Below are 21138 nucleotides of genomic sequence, written 5' to 3' on the forward strand. Positions count from 1 at the left end.
GGACAATAAGACCATTTAAAGGAAGAGTTAAAACACTGTATTTAAGGTTTCTAACATAGGTTGATACAATATAATATGGCAACTACAATATAAAAAAGGAAAAACATATATTTTACATAAGATATATAATCTTAATTTTAAATATAATGAAAAGAAGTTAAGAATGTATATTGTAACATCAAAACAATCTTTAAAAAATAAAACACCACAAAGAATATTTAAAAAGCCAATAGAAAAATTAAAATGAAACTCCAAAAAGGATCCAATTCACCCAAGAGAAGGCAATAATGGAAGACAGGAGAACAAAAAAAAAAAAAGAGAGAGAGAGAGAAAATGGTAAAATGGCTGGTAGAACTAAATCCAACCATGTCAGCGGGGCAAAGGCAACAACAACAAATGAACAAATGGGACTACATCAAACTAAAATGCTTCTGCATGGCAAAGAAAACCATCAACAAAATGAAAAGACAACCTACTGAATGGGAGAACATATTCACAAATATATATCTGAAAAGGGGCTGATATCCAAAATACTTAAGGAACTAATATAACTCAATAACAAAAAAATAAGCAGATTTTTAAAAATGGGCAGAGGACATAAAGAGACATTTCTCCAAAAAAGATATACAGACAGCCAACAGAACTTACTTATTAAAGGTTGCTGATCAAGAGTTCATAGCACTACACTGACATGTGGACCACACTTGAGGCATCACTGTATTAAAAAAACTTACCCCAAGATTAAAAATCTCTCAGTCTTATTAGACTTCATCATATCTCATGAACAACATAGGAAGATTCCTGTAATAAGGGATGAGGGATAAACTTGGGAATAAAAATTTTTGATAGCACTACTTCCATGTCAAAGCAGTGGGCAAAAGATTCTCATACATTTAAACTAGAGTGGGCTTCTTTGAAAGGATTATGGCTATGAACTGTCTGCACAGGAAGGTATATGTATGTACATATCTCTGTGTGTATATATATATGTGCGTGTGAATTAAACATTGTGATTAATATAACTAATGAAAATCAAAATTCAATTTGGTGGTATTTCTTTCTAAGCCTTTCTACTAAAAATCATACAGTTGTAAAAATATAATTTATCTCATTATCTGATATATATACTCTTAACTAAGCAGAGCCAAAAAGAGAAATAAAACTCAACAGATGTAAAACTCAAAAATACAAATATGAACTTCAATGTCTTTCTCAGTCACAGGCTCAAAACATTCTTATTTATATTAGGAACTAAAGACTGACAAATCAGTTTAACCAATAGAATAACATGTGGAGAGACCTGGAGTTCAGCACCTGCTATGAATAAGTGAGATTGACATTTTCAAAAATAAATTCATCCAGTCAAGTGGAAAAAATAGTAATTAGTAGCTGCTAGATTTCTTCAGCCCATAGCAGCTCAGCAAGCTTCCTGAAGTCTTCAGCACAAAAATTTCCTTCCTGAGTTTCAGGATGTGGGGAAAAATATATCAGTAGACCATCCTCAAACAAACTTATCAGTGAAATCTTTTTTAAAGGGAATAGAATATAAAGAAAAAAGGACACATTGGTTTTTTCCACATATTGGATGGTCTAAATCAAAAGGCTTAACTATGTCCTTCCTAACGGCTCCATTTTAACTTAGTCATGTACATCAAAGTTGTGGGCATCTAAAAACACTCTTGATTTTCAGCCCTAAATATGCTCACCTAATGATTGTATTGTCACTAATTTAGCACAGAAGAGTACAAAAAAACCTAATATTCCTGCCAATAGATTGGGTCTATTTTAAATAATTTCAAATCTAAATTAGAAAATAGAAGCCCAGAGAAGGTGATGTCAGCATCATGGCAAAGTGAAAAGACTCCTTTGTTTCTCTCTTTGAATTTGCAATAAATAACTGTAACTCAACAAAGAATATTCTCCTCAACACACAAACATGCCTGAACGATCCATGCATCAGTACATCTAAAGGGGAGCATATTGGAAAGACAAGGAGAGGAGGTAGGAGGAGAGGGGGGATAGAGACAGTGGCCACATGTGTAGTTGGGGCCCACCACATTACCAGCAAGCATGGTACTTGTGGAGAAGGGATGACTCCACTATATCCCTCAACCAAAGGGATGACACTCCACTACAATCCCAGAGGCGCAAATAATGTAAGGAAGAGAAAACAAAAATTTAACTGTAACATCTACTAGAAAACAAAAGAAAGTGCCTTACCTATCAACTTACTAAATTGTTAAGAACAAATAGGTATCTAAACAAGAAAAGAGTTAACTACCTCAGATGCACAGCCAGAGAAACAAGCCAACAAATGCCAGGAACAATCAAAGTAACACAGGAGCACAGAAAGAAAATGAAAAGTCTCCAAAAACCAAACTGAAAATTATAGGACATTGTGATTTAAATGGCAGAGAATTTCAGATTGCAGTTAAGAAGAGGCTCAGCAAAAGAAAGCACAAGCTCAACAAGGTAAAAGCACAAGCTCAACAAGATAAAAGACAGCACAGAAAGGCAGTTCAGTGAGTTGAGGAACGAAATTAATGAACAAAAGAAGTACTTTACCGAAGAGACGGAAACCATAAAAAAGAACCAAATAAATTCTGGGAATGAAAAACTTAATAAACAAGATGAGGAATGCATTAGAGAGCATTGGAAACAGAGCAGAACAGATGGAAAAATTAGTAAGCTCAAAGATAAAAATCTAAAAATGACCCAAGAGCAGGAAAAAAAGAAGAGTTAAAAATAATGAAGAACTCTATAGAAACCATCTGACTCCATTAGAAAGAGCAACATAAGGATAATGGTTATACCAGAAGGATAGGAGAGGGAGAAAGGATCAGAGAGCCTCCACAAATAAATAGTTGATGAGAACTTTCCAAGCCTATGGAAAGAACCTGACTTTAGAATAGAGGGCACTAACAGAACACCTCATTATATTCACATAAAAAGACCTCCAAGATACATTTTACTCAAATTGTCCAAAATAAATGACAAAGAAAGAATTCTAAATGCAGCCAGGGAAAAGACTATAACCTACAAAGAAAACCCAATTGGATTACCATCAGAGTTTTCAACAGAAACATTATAAACCAGGAGAGAGTGGAAGGAAACATTCAAAATATTGAAAGAGGGGAATCATCAGCCAAGAATAATATATCCAGCAGATTTATCATTTAGAAATAAAGGAGAAATAAAGGCTTTCATAGACAAACAATAGCTGAGAGAATTTACCCCACACAAGACCTGCATTACAAGAAATGTTGAAAGGAGATCTACCAGAAACAAAAAGACAAAAGTATATAAAACTTTGAATAATAGACAGAAGCATGAAATTACAAATCTACTTCAGAAATGAATATTAAACATGTATTTTGCAACAAATGTTAATTGTTAATGCAATTTGGTAATAAATGATCAACATATAAAAGATAATTTGTGACAAAACCATAAAAAGCGAAGAGAAAAAGACCTGAACGCATAGCGTTGAAAGAACATAAGATGCAATACAAAAAAAAGACACTAGTATGTATGAGACATTTACACAAACCTAATAGTAACCACAAAACAAAAATCCAGAGATGAGACACAAAACATAAAAAAAGAGAAAAGAGAGGAAAAAAATCATAGAAAACCACCAAACTAAAGTAGCAAACAGAATCATGAGTCAGACTGCCTGAGTCTGAATTCCAGCTCTGCTGCTTTCTGGCCAGTTTGGCAAATTACTTAACCTCTTGTGACCTCAGACCCATTGCATGGGGTTCTTGGGAGATTAAATGCATAATACATTTAAAGCAATTAAAGCAGTGCCTGACACAGAATAAACTCTCAATAAACATTAGTTATTACTATTATTATTAACTATAAACATCTAGAAAAGTTATTACACATCAAATTTTAAAAATTAAAATGTGACAAATGCTATGAATAAGCAATTTATAGGAGGAATATAAATGGCTGATAAAAATATTAAAAAGATGTTCAGCTCCACCCATTATTAACAGAATATAAATTTAAAACAATTTCATTTTCACCTAATTTTTTGTAACAATTAAAAGATTATATTAATTGCAAGTAAAAGAATGGAAAAGCATGCATTTCCAATATATAGTTGATAAAAATGTAAATTTGCACATTTTTGAAAGGTGATTTGATATTACCTATCAAAACTGTAGAAAAGTATACTCAGCAAATCCATCTCTAGAACTGTATCCAACAGAAATATTCATTAAAGTGGGCAAGCATATGTAAAAACCCTACATGCCCATCAATAGAACACTGGTTAAGTAAACCCCGTTACATCAACATGGTAGAATATAGCCATTAAAAAGAATACTGAAGATAAACACATATAAAAATGAAAACATATTCATTATATAGTATTAAGAATAAAGTTATAAAACAGCATCACATGATGCCATTTTTATTTTTAAATACAAAACAAAATTACAGGCCTATTTATATGTTTATTTCTATGTGCTTAGAAAAATTACAAAGATGTAAGTGACTACAGTTGGCAGATGTGATGTCAATGCTATTTAAATGTCTCTGATATATCTGTACACTTTTTATTTTGGATTTGTTGTTTATTTAAAGAAAGCACAATAACAAATAATGGTTAAAAGCAGATTCTGAAGCCAATAACTTGGATTTGCATATATTATGGAAATATATATATGTCTACCACATATATTTATAGTTGCTCAGAAATACTGCAAGTTAGTAGATCCAAAATCTGAAATACAATTCCATACCACAATAAGGGTCCCATAAGAGAAAAGCCTCAAGAATAGTCTTTTGGAAAACACTGTAACAACAGAAGCAACAAAAGGGCTTCCTTTTTTATTGAGTTTATTGAGGTGACATTGAGTCTGTAACTGGACAGAGCATCATCTGCATACTGCACCATGTGCCTGTCACCCAAAGGAAAGCCTCTTTCTGTCCCCATTTACTCCCCTTTTCTCTGGCGAGGCTACCACCACACTGTTGTCTGGGTCTATGTGTTATAGGTCAAAAAGGGGGGGGGGATTTCCTCTGTCCAAATGCAATGCAACTACCTTTTCTTACAAGCATTCCAGAGCTCATCCATTTCATCCACTTAAAAGCTTTCCTCCCACCTGTCCCAGTCCCCAGGGCGTAAATACAAATCAGTGGCTTTTACTCTGTGTCCACCAAGATGCGTTTCACAAGTGCACGAAGAACAAGTGATGTTTTCCCAGCTGCTAAAGGCCCTACGTGGAAATGGACTCCACAGTGAAAACGCCACCCACCCACGCACACACACTAGCACAAAGCACTTACACGGAACGCTGCAAGGATGATTCTTGTCACTTTCTCCTTGACGGATTCTTGAAGGATATCGGACAGAACAGGAATGATATTATAGCGCCGCAGGTGTTCACACATTTGGGGACTGAATGCCAGGAGCCATATTGAAAAAATCATTTGATACTGGAGTTGAAAGCCACATTTGTTACTCAAAACTCCCATTATGCTGTAAAGGAACACATATTAAGAAAACATTTAATATGACAGTGTAACAACAAAAAAGAAATAATTGATTATTCTTTCTGCACCAATGGAACGAAATTATGCCCTCGGTTCCTTTCCTTCCATAACAAGCACTCTTGACTCCTACTCAGGGAGGACCACTTGCAGCACAGCTTCACTCAACCCACTCTCCAGGAGTCACAGGACTTCAAGCAGCACCGCCTGCTGCAGGGAAGCAATGAGGAAGGAAACACAAACTTGCAATACAGCAGAAGGAACGGTATAAAGAACACGAGAGACATTAAAGAAGCTAAAATCAACAGGATTGGTGGCACGACAGGTGCACATCCTAGTGAAGTCAGATGTTATATCAAGATTTTGAATTTGGACAACCAAGATGATCACGTATAGCTTTAAAAATACTTAGGAAACTCAGAGAGAAAAGAAGGAATGAGTTTGGCAAAAACCCACTATGAATCTAAATTTTTAAAACAATATATCTTTATAATTTCTTTTTTTCTTAATATATCTTTATTGATTTCATAGAGAGGAAAGGAGATGGATAGAGAGACAGAAACATCAATGATGAGAGAGTCATGGATCAGCTGCCTCCTGCGTGTCCCCAACTGGGGATCGAGCCCGCAACAGGGCATGTGCCCTGACCAGGAATCGAACCCCGATCGCCTGGATCCTGGGTGGACGCTCAACTGCTGAGCCATGCCCGGCCGGGCTGAATCTAAATTTGACATAGCCAATCACTGAATTGGGGGGTTAGAGCCTGAGAAGTGTCTAGTTCAACCTCTCATTTTACTGACATGAAAACTGGGAAAGCTAATGGAAATGAAAGAGTTTACACCAAGAAAGAGCACGAAGGTAATTGCCCTGGGGAATGCCTCATTCACACAAGGAAGAACAAACTATCAAATTAGGCCACTAAAAAATGACTAGGATGTACAACACAAAGAACAAACTCTAATATAAACTATGGACCACAGTTAGTAAGAATAGATCATCATTGGTTCACCAGCTGAAACAAATGTAGAATACGAATGCAAGATGTTAATAACAGAGAAAACTATGGAAGGGCAGGTATATATGGGAACTTGGCACTTTCAATTTTTCTGTCAACCTAAAACTGCTCTAAAAAATAAGTCTATTAATATAAACAAATTGTAAATCTAATTTTACAATCTATAACTACTAAGTTAGTGGAAGGTTTACATTGGCACCATTTCTCCATTTCTGTGATTTGTATACTAGTTATAAATTTGCTAAGTTGCCCTTAATTTTCTTATGAATGATTTCTCCCTTGAGTCTTTTCTATTTTGGGTGTTATGTAAGACTAGCATTTATTTAATATTAACATCAGTATTTCAACATCTGTAAAATCATGTAATTTTATTCTAGTAACACCCTAATATCTGGTTTCCTGTGCTGTCTGATTCTTCCAGTTACTAAGGTAAGGCTTCTACACTTCGTGATGCTATTGCTAAGACTTCAAGCCACATTTCTGCTTTACCAGCTGGTTCTGCCAATAGGAGGTGCTAGAGGCTGACTGCAAGGATGGAGGGAGAAGGGAGTGTCTCCTTTTGGCTTCCCGTTCCTGTATTACTCAGCAGCGTTTCTTCACTCTGGTAGCAACTGTTCTTTCCCATGGCAGCAGCTGAATTCATTTTGCAACAGCTTTGGCAGAACAAGCCTCACTGTGCACCCTCAGAGACACAGCAGCACCAGCTGTCTGGGTCCCCGACCTATAAGGCCCCTGCTTTGAGCTCAGGGGCAGTAGTACACCTCCCTCTATGGTCTAAACTCAAAATGGATAAAAGACTTAAATGTAAATTTCAAAATCATAAAAACCTTAGAAGAAAACATAGGCAGTAAAATCTCAGACATCTCTTGCTGCAATATTTCTGCTGATATATCTTGAGGGCAAGGGTAACTCAGAAAAAGATAAACAAATGGAACTTGATGTCAAGTTAAAAACCTTCTGCACAGCAAAAAAAATCATTAACAAAATGAGAAGAAAAGCACTGTATGGGAGAACACAGTCACCAATTATATATCCAATAAGGGGTTAATTTTCAAAATATATAAAAATCTTAGACAACTCAACACCAGGAAGGCAAACAATCCAATTAAAAAATGCACAAAGGACCTGAATAGACACTTCTCCAAAGAGGGCATACAGATGGTCAATAGACATATGAAAAAATGCTCAACATCACTAATCATCAGAGAGATGTAAATTAAAACTATAATGAGGTATCACCTCACACCTGTCAGAATGGCAGCTATCAATAAATCAACAAACAGCACGCACTGGCAAGGATGTGAAGAAAAGGGAACCCTAGTACACTGCTGGTAAGAATGCAGACTGGTGCAGTCACTGTGCAAAACAGTCTGGAATTTCCTCAAGAAATTAAATATTGAACTGCCGTTACACTTCTGGGAATATATCCTAAGAATCCTGAAACACCAATCAGAAAGAACATATGTACTCCTATGTTCATAGCAGCATTATTTACAATTGCCAAGATCTGGAAACAGCCCAAGTGCTCACCAGTAGATGAGTGGGTAAAAAAGCTGTGGTACATTTACTAAGCTCTGTAAAAAATAAGGAAGTCTTACCCTTTGTGACAGCATTGATGGACCTGGAGAGTATTATGCTAAGCAAAATTAACCAGTCAGAGAAAGGCAAGTACCATATGATCTCACTAATATGTGCAATCTAATGAGCAAAATAAACTGGCAAACAAAATGGAACCAGAAGCATGGATGCATGGAACAGACTGGCCGATGTCTGAGGGGAGGGGGATAGGGGTGGCTGGATAAAGGAGGTGAAGGGATTAGCTAAAAAACATACTTCATACTCCATGGACAGAGACAGTAGTGGGGTGAAGGCCAAGGGAGGGGGAGGCAGGGGTGGGTGCAGGTGGGCAAAAGGCAGGAAACCTGCAATAATGTTAACATTAAAATTTTTAACATAAATAAATGAATTAAATAAATAAATAGAAAGTCTTAACATAAGTGACCAACAAAAAAAAGGGGGGGGGGGCGGGGGAGAAATTGCTGTTTCGTGACTCTTATTCTCTTACCAGTCTTCCAAAGAACACAAAGAATTTCTACTTTTTGTGAATAGAATAAAATTCAATTTATTTTGCTATTATCACACAGGTCTTTGAAACCTAAGGCACACTATGGGATTTATGTTATCTATAACTTGAAAATTTACTCTATTTCATCATCCCAGACATTATTTGATAAATATTCATTCATTATTCCCAACTATTGCTAAAAAAAAATAAATGGCTAAAATGATAAGAAAATTGGCGAATTATGAAATTGCCTAGGAAAATAATATTAATAGTGAAATAATTATCCTTTCTAATTGTACTGGCAAAATACTGCATCATCATTTTTTTAAGAAGGTAAACGGGCTGGAAACACCACTTGTAGTCTACCTTTATTAACACCACTGTCCTGTGGCTGCTATCCTTAGAAAGGCCTGCTTACAAACTGGCTGGCCCTTGGCTGGCTTCTGGGAACTTAACTGGTAAACGGTTCCCTACACTGACACAAAAATTCTAAATTATAAGAGTGGCTCACTCTACCTAAAATGTTTGCACTAACTATGTTTAGGCTGACACAGCACCTTATTTTTCAGTCAACTTTTCTTGCTCTGAAACCTTGCTTACCAAGCAACCTTCTGTTGATAAACTAGCTTCCTGTATATATTTTCCAACAAACAATGTCTTCACTAATTTAAAAGAGCAGTGAGTTATCTCATTATGAATAAATAAATTGACCTTCTGGTTGTAAAAGAGGATTTCATTTGTTTTGGGGGGCTTGGGGTGAGTACTTTGTATAAATGCATTCGTTAAATCTGAGGAAACAGCTCCTCAGAGTTTCTGGACCTGCAAATGAGGAGCCCACAAGAATGAATTAATTCTATAGCATTACAAAGAATGGCTTATATTCATTATTTTCCTAATAAGACCTTTTCTTATTGATTTTTGCCTGCATGTACAAGATACTTTTATGACTGCTTTTCTATTCTGAGTACCTGGAATTTGTTCTATCAAGATAAGGTTTTTAGGAGTCCTTAATCTCTTGTAATAGCACAGACCAAGCTAAGGAAAGGGGAAACATTCCATCTGGTATTCATTAGTTAGTGACTTCTATGAAGGTTAGCATAATTCACTGTTAAACAGACATAAAAAAATTTAAATACTTCTTTTGGATGATTAATACTATTAATTTCTTTGCAAATGTCAAGGGTAGAATCTTTTGAAGGTTATTCTACATTGAAAGTAAAAGAGCACTCACCAGTTTACCCCATCTGCTTCTACCCAGGCAAAGCGGTACTCATTGACCCGAAGCATCAGCTGCAGACACCCAGCAACACACTGCACATACTGAGAGCTCTACACAAGAAGTACAAGGTTTTAAGACTGGGAAGCATTTAAAGTCACGAGACCACGCATATACAAAAAGTCTGAATTTTTTTTTTACTAGAATTTCTTATCATTAGAACATTCAAAAGTCCCTAATATTTTTTCAAAAGTCAATCACATTTTTGCTTTTCTCTCTACCTCTTAGAAATAAAGCTGATTTTCTCTGCCAAGTTAAACCTACACAGTTCAAGATTACTTAACATACATAGTCAGAGAAATGAAGGACCAAAGTAATTATATATTTGATACAGTTTTATAATTATTTGGCAATGTTTCATTTCCCTGAATAGAGGCACTATATGGAGAATACTACTCTTCATAATTATAGAAATATCAAAAAACAATAAAATTAAAAAGATAAAAGTGTATGCTTTGAGACAGGCCTATATTTGAACGATCTTGGGTGAGTTACTGGACCTTTCCAATACTCAATATCTTCATCCTCAAAGAGGATGACATCCCCAAGCACCTGAGAAAGTATTGTTAGAACTAAGTAAATTAATTCATTTAGCATACAGTTAGACATTTCATAGGAACTCAGTAACTGAGAACCTTAAAAACTACACAGCATATAAAACATCTAATTAAACACTTGAAAAAGACTATAATTTTTAAAAACTATTAGTTCAAAAGCATTGTCTTGGAGAAATTGTAGTTAAATCTGGAACTAGAAGCAAACAGGAATAATATCCCCAGGAGTTTGCAGGTTCCTCCATTTTAGCAAAGCTAGTAGTAACACCTGGCCTGGGCTCTACTCTAATTATTTATTATGAGCCTTACATCTATAAGAAATGGAGAGACAAGAGGTAATTTCAAACTCTAGCCTTAAAGAACATACTAATGAAAAATAAAGAAAGAGGAAGAAAAGAGAGATTCATGGATGTTCTATAAATTCACAAAACCTAATATACACAATGTTTTAACTTAAACAAAGTTTGTTAAAACCTAACACTTCAAAGAAATTCCAAGCACTCAAATACAAAAACACAATGATATAGATATATTTGGTGGATTAATCAAAAGTTACAAAAGAAAAGGTTATCTTGATTTTACCTAGAAAATAGTGAACATAGTTCCCAAAAGACAATATATCCAATAATATAATTTGCCTGAAAACTCAAAACATTAGCAGAAATTAATGACCGAAAAAATAGTGAATCTTCAGCTCTAAAACAATCTTGCATAGTGGAAAAAAAATGTGTATTTTTCCAATTAAATCAGCAGGCAGTAATCCTCAGTGAAGGAGGAATTCCATTTTCTTGTTTAGAGAGACAGACTAAGCAAGGTTTCTACATGTGATCAGTAAAAAGGCAACCTAGGGTATTCTCTCCTCTTCCATTCATCAACAATTCCTCTCAACACAAAAATTTATTGGTTCACTGTATGTCTTCCTTTCAGTGTCCATTTACCATACTATTGTGAAATACATGATACATTTCAAATATGGACTCTTCATTGTTATTTACAGCTTCAGGATTCACATTACAAATGAGCCATATAAAATATGCTGGTTCTAAAACTGTACTCTCTCCTATTATACACTATGAGGTAATACAAACGCCATTCTAGAAATTACTTTCAAAGTATACAGTGAAGGCAACACTGACTGGTAAATGATTGAATTATTGCTTTCAGTTAAACAAAGTAAATTGTCTCACTTCTTTGTCTTTCACTTACATTGTCCTATTAATCTCATGTATAAATTAGTCAATACTTTTTAAGAAAATAATCAGCTTTCAATCAATCCACCCAGTCACCATCTCTAATACTACACAAAGGTAATACGACACTGCTGCAGAAAATCGTACAACTGTGCAAAGTCATCAAGCAATTCTAGTCTGTTCTGCCATTCCCCAGTCACTGTCACATACTCACCACTATCCTCCTGTCCTAATCTCTGCCCTCACTCTCAGCAATATGAGAAAAAACAGGGACCATTAGTAAGAGATTCACTCAGCTATCAACACCTTACTCCCCAAGCTGAACTTCATTTACAGCCACTGTTACTTCTCTCTCACCTAGGAGACAGGCAGACATCTTCCTGTCCAAGGCCCAATGCCCCAGTAAGGTCTGAATCCCAATCCTCCCACACAACGGTCCATCGACCAGACCCCTCTCCTGTATCTTCAACCTCTCTGATTGGTTTCCTTTTCTCAGCCTCTAAAAATACTCAATTCTTACCTATCTTTTTTTTTTTTTTTTTAATATATCTTTATTGATTTCAAAGAGAGGAAAGGAGAGGGAGAGAGATAGAAACGTCAATGATGAGAGAGTCACTGATGGAGCCTGCAACTCGGGCATGTGCCCTGACCGGGAATCGAACCCTGATTGCCTGGATCCCAGGTTGACGCTCAACCGCTGAGCCACGCCCGGCCGGGCCTTATCCATCTTTAAACTAACCCTAAAGCTTGTACCAATCTCTGCACCTTTCTTCCTCCCAATACATAAAGGTTCCTTGAAAGAATTATCACCAAATTTTTACCTGTTTTATATTTTATCACCCCACTTAACATGGCAAATGCTAGGATTGCCAGTGACCTTAAATTGCCAATCCCAACAGTTACTTTCCACCTGAGAACCAGACCTCTATCTACAACTACTTATTGGAAAGCTCTTTTCCATTCTCCTCTCCACTCACCTGCTGCTGCAAGTCCTAAGTCAAATGTTAACTCCTCCACCATGAAAGAAAGTTGTAGTATAACATAATGTTGACCCATGAACCAGGAGGTCACCTGATCGATTCCCTGTTAGGGCACATGCTGGGGTTGTGGGCTCAATCCCCAGTAGGGACAGTGTGGGAGGCAGCCGATCAATGTTTCTCTCTCATCGATGTTTCTCTCTCTCTATCTCCCTTCCTCTCTCTCTCTAAAAAAAAAAAAAAAAAAAAAAAAAAAAAATCAATAAAAAACCTATTTTTAAAAAGAACAAAGGCTCTGGAACCAGTCTGTCAAACTCACCCACTTACAATCTGTGTATGAGCTTCCTACCTATAAAATGGGGAAAACAGGCAAATCCCCTGGAATATGGGGATAATATCATTAGTTAATATATGAACTTTCAGTGATGCCTGTCATATAATATTCAACAACTTTGCTGCTGCATCTACTGTTGTATTCTGATTTCTCCAGATGGAATTCATCCCTTTCACGGTATGACATATATGTCCCTATTATTGCCCTCTGTGTGTGTATGTGTGTGTGTGTGATCCCCATTAGGCCAGCGAGCAAAAGAGGAGTCTTTTTTAATCTCAGCACTTTACCATAGTCCCTGATAAATAACAGCACTTTAAAAATGCTTGTTTGCTAAGTGAATAATTAAATATTCATTGCCCTTGATCTTATTTTTTTCTATTTTGCCATTTGGCTTTAGAAGGAAAAAAAGTAGAACTTAAAATTGAAAAATACAGAGTAGTGCAAAAGGAGGTTTACAGTTGTGAGTATGTGAAACACAGTTTATCCTTGTATTATTATTTATGAATTATCGTATTATTTTCCATATGAACTATAAACCTACTTTTTCCCCACCCTTTATATTTTCTCGAAGTGAAGCATTTTTGTTTGCTGCCTAGCAAGATACTGTTTTTTTTAAAAAAAAGACCAAATATAGAAACCCCCAAATTCTATATGATCACTTCCCTTAAACTGACTTCCATGATAATTATATATAAATGTACTACTATCTTCCATATTGTTCAATACAAACACTAACTTAATATTTTCTTGCTGTATTATTTTTCTTTTTGCTGGAATTTCCTATTCTGTTTGCAGACAGTAATTTGAAAAGTATTGTTTGGCATAGCTATAATTCTAATAGGAAGTCCTGAAATCTCATGAGATTTCAAAGACAAACTGAACAAGAACTGAAAAGTAGAGAAATAGTCTAACTTACAGGACAATATCAAGAACCACCAAACTGATGAGGTAGTATTTGTGGTGATCAAATATTGCGCCTTCCAAATACAAAGTCACAAGAAACAATCAAATAAGGAAGAGCATCTCTGTGTCTTCCCTAAAGCCTTGCCTTTCCCAGGTGGCCTCTCCCTGAGGCTCCCTAACTCCTATGCTCAGAACTCCCAAGAAAGATGCCTCTAAGATCAGCTTCTGGGTATGAAGTATAGATACAAACTAGAAGTATGACTTGACAAGTAGCATGGAACCTTATTAACATTTGTGTACATGACTTTTATTGACCTGAATTTACATAAGATGCTTTGTACATATTTATCATAATATATCCAATCAGTATTGAACAGCATAATATAAAAAGTCACTCTTATCACCTCTCATTCCTAAGACACAGATTTCTGTGTGACACTGCAGAAATTTTCTGTTAAATGTATGTTTTTAAAAAAAAACACAAATTAAGGTTCTACTCCTTGTACACTCTCAAAGGACCTGTGCAAGCACTGCCACAAGTGGACTAAAATAATCAAAGTGTGTAATAACCTGTCTAATGCTGTCCTCCCCGGGATACAAGGCAGCCCTATGAAGGTAGGAGTCTTACCCATCTTGTTCAGTGTTACGCTTCCAGCACAGTGCACTGTACCCAGCAGCACTCAGTAAGTATCTCTTGAATGAATGAACAAAAAGAAATACAACCAAACTTCATATCTTATACTAATACCAAATGAATGAGGCTCTAATAGATATGGTTTGGTAATTACAAGTTTGACCAAAAATTTTATACTGATAATAATCAATACTGCAGAATTATACACAACACAGCACTATTATCCTATTTAGATCCAAAAATAAATGTTTGGTAGTTATAGATCTTACAAAATTGCTTAGTTGTTTTTTTTAAGTCATCTCAATTTGAGAATTTATAAAAATTGCTAATCAATTTTGGCTATACCTTACGTCATTCTGTTTTACTAGAATATATTTATGGTAAAAGAGCTCATTCAGCCAGATAATAGTTTCTATTTACATTGCTAAAGTTATTCATTTATCTGGTGGAAGAAAACTGCCTGTATTTGGACTGACTTAACAAAAATACATACACACAAAAAAGATGTACTAGATACGCACTATATTGTTTCCCAAATACTATTTGCTTAAATGTCATTCAAGCACAGTTTTTCTTTGATGTAAAGTTTTTCTGTTTTTTTTTTCAATAATCAGAATGGATCCTATAACCCTCAATAACTAACCAAAAAACTGTCTAAAAAAGAAAAAAAGTTTCTTTTTATAAAAACAATTAACATCATATATTTCAGTACTTTCAAATAATCAAAATTAAAAATTTAAATAAAGAACAAAAGGGAAATATTATGATACCCCCCCCCCCTTTTCTTTAAGATGAGGAACCCAAGGCTTAAAAAGATGATGTAATTTGTTGCAGTTAAATAACAGGCCTGAAATGTATGAACTATATGAACTACTGATGCAGCCCACTCATTTGCGCTACTTGTGCAGCAGTTTTGATGTACTAATCAACAAAGTAGCAAAGAACTAAATCATTCAAGTACTCCAGCTCTTCTGGAAGATTGAAAAGTGTCACATCAGCATGGCGTTAAAGTAAAAGCAAAGTTAAAGCAATAAAACCTCATATTAACAAAGATATTAGAATCATCACAGAAAACAATTTAAGGAATTTGGCCAAAAGCCAAAAAAGGTACTTTTTCCCCCTTCTCATTCTAAAATGCCGTTGTTACTGTGCTAAAACATGAATGAATCTTGAAAACATTACACTAAGTAAAAGATGCCAGGCACAGACAACCACATATTATATGATTCATTCATAGCAAATGGCCAGAAGAGGCAAATCCAGACAGTAGAGTAGTGGTTGCCAGAGGTTAGGAGAATGGGGGCAAGAATGGAGCGCGACTATTAATGTGTACAGGGTTTCTTTTTGAGGTGCTAAAAATGCTCTAAAATTAGATGTGGTGATGGTTGCACAACTCTGTAAATACACTAAAACCCACTGACCTGCAAATAGATGGATTTTATGGTATGTGAAATGTATTTTGATAAGGCTGTAAAAAAAAACCCCAAAACTAAATAAAATTGAAAACTTACTTCCTCACGCGTACTTACCACATTTCTGACTACCCAATAGCCACATGTGGCTACCATAATGGAAAGTGTAGATATAGAACATTTCCATCATTATGGGAAGTTCTATTGGACAGAACTGCTCCAGAACATTAAAAGGCCAGATAGCCCTGCCCAGTGTGGCTCAGTAGTTAGAAAGTTGGCCCCAACCCAGAAGCATTGCTGGTTCAATTCCCGGTTGAGGGCACATACCTGGGTTGAAAGTTCAATCCCTACCCCAATTGTGGCGCATGTGGGAGCCAACTAATCAATGTGTCTCTCTCACATTGGTGTTTCTGTTTCTCTCTCTCCCTCCTTTCCACTCTCTCTAAAAATCAATGGAAAAAATATCCATTTTTTGAGGCTTAACAACAACAAAAGCCAAGATAAAGTATAAAATAAGCAAAAAGAGAACCTGGCAACTTAATCAAGTTACTTTACTACCAGTGAAACCACGTTCATCTAGAAATAACTGATGCTGAACTAGGTCTACACCAAAAATAGCCAGAAAACAAGACAAAGTCAAATGAGGGAGCCAGGAGTCACCTCCTTCCCCTAGGCACATGTATAAGTGAAGTCGGGCAGAAGAAAGAAGAAAAAGAACAAATAGAAAATTCCTGGGTTCTTTCTAAAACCTCCACATTTCTGAGAGATCACAGTATTCCTCTTTTGTCAGGGCTTCAGCACAACAATCAGCGTCCAAGGCTGTGCAGCTTCCTCAGAAGAGCAGAAGCCTAATCATTCACACGCAACAGCCAGCGAAGGGCTGAACAGGAAGCTTAAGGTAAGTGCATACGATTTGATGTCACTGTTATCTTCATAGTTAGGCAAAAACAACACAATTCATTTTCAGGAAATTCCACATATGTAATGTCCTTTAAATAAAAGTTTTGTAACAATTCACTCATAATTTAGGATGCTTCCATGGCATGGAAATTTTGTCATATTTCTCTCTCATTCTGCAGTGTCAACCTTTTCTTTATATGTTCTATACTGACATCAAGTGGCAATATCATGTAATGCAGTTTACCAAACTTTTTCTATGCTCTGAAAATCTAAAGGGATTTTAAGATATAATACTGATGTTTTCACAAGTCAGAATAGGCTGTGAGACTTGAGAATGCCTACTAAAGATCCAACTCCAGTTCAGTTGCCTCAAAAGTAATTATCTCAGTAAGTAATTCCTTCCTTTGGGAGTTTTGCCACTCATTAGCTGAATGACCTTGGGTAACCTGGTATGCCTTTCTGCACAGCCTCACTGTACATATCATAAAACGTGGCTTATGGTAAGATCTATATCAAAGGAGTGTGAATATTCAAGAAAATGTAAATGTAAAATGAGTAAAACAATGCCAGGCACAGTAAGAGCTCACTATGGATTACCAATTTAGATTTCCCTATTAAAATACAAATATCTAAGCAAGGCTAACACCCTACTCTGAACTTACTGAAGTTGACAGCCATTTGAAACAGTAAGAGACAAAGAGTACATTCAGGTTTGAAGGGCACTAAAGGGAAGAAAGTGGGAAATCAAAGGCCATCTCTTCCTTACTCACAATTACCCCTGATGCTAATTCCATTTGGGATGTATATGTATGAGTCTACTAGGTAAATCACTTTGACTAATGCCAGTCAATTCAGTTAATCAGTTTTGTTTTTCTAATAATTGGATAGAAAAAGTAAAATCAGAGTTTCACGTCACCAGAACTTGCAAGTCATTATCTAAGCCTTAATAACTTACAAACACTTTAACAACCACTCAAATTCGTTTATAAGACATGATTATAAAAACACCTTTTTAAAAATCTACCAATAAGTCTAATACATGAATTAAACATTTTTTTCAAAATTACAGCTGGTAGAAATTCAAGTCATATAAAATAAAGATTCCCAATTTAAACATTTACTTATGGCTGAATATCTAGACTTCTGCCCGACCACCTCCCCTCACCCTGGCTCATCTAGTTCTACGCCTTGTTCTGATTCCACCTCAGAAGGCTAATGGCCATTTTCTGGTCTAATACATTATTTGTCAAATCCTTCAACCCAAGAAAAGACCCACTTTTGGCTTTGAAAGTGGGTTGTGCTGCCATCTATAATCTCAGAGAATACATACAGGTATGTTCTATGCAAAATATGGAAGTAATTAATATGGGCATTAAATGGCTTCTACAGAGCTTCATTTAGGTCTATTATAGGCAGACTATAGACACTATCCTCTAAAGATGCTTTTAGTTTTCCAGAGATATTTCCAACAAATGAAGCTAGATACACTTTACCTACATTTCTAACTTTTGTCCCCTTATCTTTCTCTCAACTGGTTCCAATCATTCCAGCCCTGTTGTCCAAATATATTACCAGTTTTGGAGCTATTCTGAGTACAATAAAGTTATACCATTCCCAAGTGGAGAAAATAACTCTAACCAAAAAACAAACTTGAGAGACATGATTAGTTTTAGCCTTTAACTTTTTGGCTCTACAAAAATAAAGGGAAAAGTTGGCCCAAAAAGAGGGGGAAGAGGGTCTGGCCACCATGTAACCCCATATAAAGCCTTGAGCAACACGTTTTGAGCAACGGTGTTTCAGTGGCATAAGGTTATTGAACTGTTTTCAACTGTTTGACACAATGTTCACTCATCTATTAGAAAGATATTAGTTTATCAGACAACTGAAGCTCTGAAGACAATAACTTTATGATTATTTGCTCCAACTGTGTATCTGCTCTTGCTTTGATTCTCAGATCTGACACAAAGTGGCCCGAGAAGGAGAGTAACAGGGAAGCACAAGTCTCATGTGTATCCACAGAACAGTGATCACTAGAGACCATAAATATTTAGATATAGTGTTACAATATCATTCACCTAACTGGAGGTGATATCAAATCCATGAATTTACATTCGGGGCACTAGTAAACATCTTCAAAACTGTAAATGTCTATGACTCAAAATAACTTATATTCAGGGTGTTAGGAGGCTAGTGAATTAAGAAGGAATGTACTTACATCACTTGAAGAGACTGTTCCTGTTTCAACAGCAACACCGCTACCACGCAGTTTCTATTACAAAATAAATAACTTATTACTTAGTTTTGCTTTTAATTTTATCCTACTTTATCAGTGTATGAAAGAGAGCTAACCAAATTTTATTTTTCCCTAATCCTACTTATTGGAGTATCATCAACTAAGAAAAAGAATGAGGATGATATGAATATTCTAAATTATCATTATACTCATCCAGATACTATCTTAATCAACATATTATTTAAAATGGAACAATAATAAGCTGAATACTAAGCTCCAGCTAAATTTCAGGAGTGAAGCTGGTACAAATTTCCAAGTCTCAGGATCTACTTACTAAATTGTTTCTCCAATAAGACAATTGTCTTAAGCTGAACTATCTACACTATATTCTGTGCCAAGTTTTTGAAATAGGAGCCTGATGATGGGAAGATACTACACAGAACTTAAAATCTGGTTATCACAGCAATGCTAACAAGTTACACTGAAAACCAAAATTTCACTCATTATATAGAAATGACCAAGGAAATTTTAAGGTAGAAAGTGAAAGGCCAAATATACAAAAGAAAAGTGATAATAAATTTCTGAAAGGAAATTTTTATTTTGTTTTATTCAATAACTATTGTCTACTAAGTGTCAGGCATGAGCCCCCTATAACCAAGTATAATACTCCTAAATGTCGCTGTAAGTCAAAGAACAAAATATCCAAACTTGCAACTAATTTAGACTTTTGAAAATTTATTTCTATTAGAATCATGAAATTGTGGTCCCTTTTATGAGAGAGAAAACACATCGAAGAAAAAGAGACCTTCCAGATATAGTGTTATCAAATGACATTAAAGCAAAGTAGCAAATAAAATCCCAAATAATCCTATGTTTCATTCTTTTAACAAGAAGTCTGTAATTTAATTCTGATAAAAAGCTATAGAAGAGGTGTCTGCCCACAGCAAGAGAGAGAGTGCAATACAGAGCCTAGCAGAAGCAGTGACCAGGCTCCGAGAAGCAAAGCCAGATTGGGCCTGGGAACCCTGAAGAGTCATTCTGTAAACAGAAGAACTTGCAAAGCAGAAATGCCATACCGTAAATAAAGCCAAAGACTTGGTGACAGAAAGAATATGCTAGAAAGATACAGAAAAGGTTTTTAAGAGAACTTATCTAATACCAATTCTAATGAAAACTGTTCTATACATTGAAATATTTGCTTCCACTAGTGACGATAGAAATATTTCCCGCACACCCTGGTTGGGTGGCTCAGTTGGTTGGAGCATCATCTCGATAATGCCAAGATTTCAGGTTTGATCTCCAGTCAGGGCACATGCATGAGTCAACCTAATCAACCAAAGAGTCAAATCGACATTTCTTTCTCTCCCTTTCTCTCTCCCTGTCTCTTTCTCTCTCTCTCTTCCCTTCTCTCAAATCAATATACATACCCCATGGACACAGGCAATAGTTTAGTGAAAGCCAAGGGAGGGGGAGGGGGGGTTGGTGAAGGTGGGCAAAGGGTGGGAGAAAGGGGGATACCTGCAATTGTGTCAACATTAAAAATTTTTAATTACAAAAAACAGGAAAAAAATTAAAAATGAAAAAAATATTTTTTAAGAAAGGAATATTTCCTCCAATTGCTCAATAAGGTTACAACCCTTGTTAATCATTCCAAAAGTGACAAATCATCTGAGACACAACATAAATGTTACTCCTATGAGGAAAAGTCTTAGATGAAACAACTCAAAATGTTAGTGGCAAACTACAAGTATACATTCTTTCCTGCTTATTTTCATTTATGAATCTAGCTACAATAGAGTCCCATTACTACTATACCATAAAGCTAACACTAATGCATTATAGCACCATACCATATAGCACTATACAATAAAGCTAACACTAATGCAGAATTAAGTTTGCTCAAAGGAAGAACTAAATTCAAATAGAAAAAAGCAGGGATATACGTATTTAACTAAGTATTCTGATCCCAAATGATATACATTTAGAAATTATAAAATGAGATGTTCATGTTCTAAATATCTTGCTTTTTAAATACCTCACAAACTCACTAAAATCTATAAATTTGTGGCTCTTGGAAAAATACATTTTAAAACTAAGCAAAAAAGTGTTAATATTTATGCCACTGACATAAAAAATACTT

The 21138-nt window shown here is 35.6% G+C and overlaps 1 protein-coding gene across 2 annotated transcripts in view; it reads right to left on the reverse strand.

Annotated features, from left to right (window-relative positions):
* ATP6V1H (ATPase H+ transporting V1 subunit H) overlaps nt 1-21138 on the reverse strand; it is a 58547-nt gene that overhangs the window by 25118 nt on the left and 12291 nt on the right. Inside the window, exons 7-9 of one of the 2 annotated variants that reach the window (XM_087825379.1) lie at nt 18981-19034; nt 9817-9914; nt 5302-5494 (exon numbers count right to left, since the gene is read on the reverse strand). In XM_087825379.1, the coding sequence (XP_087681505.1) occupies nt 5302-5494; nt 9817-9914; nt 18981-19034 (345 nt within the window). The remainder of the gene's footprint in view (nt 1-5301; nt 5495-9816; nt 9915-18980; nt 19035-21138) is intronic. The other variant, XM_087825380.1, reaches the window with a different exon arrangement.

Source organism: Miniopterus natalensis, chromosome 16 (assembly GCF_054644295.1).
Source record: "Miniopterus natalensis isolate mMinNat1 chromosome 16, mMinNat1.hap1, whole genome shotgun sequence".
NCBI classification, from domain to species: domain Eukaryota; kingdom Metazoa; phylum Chordata; class Mammalia; order Chiroptera; family Miniopteridae; genus Miniopterus; species Miniopterus natalensis.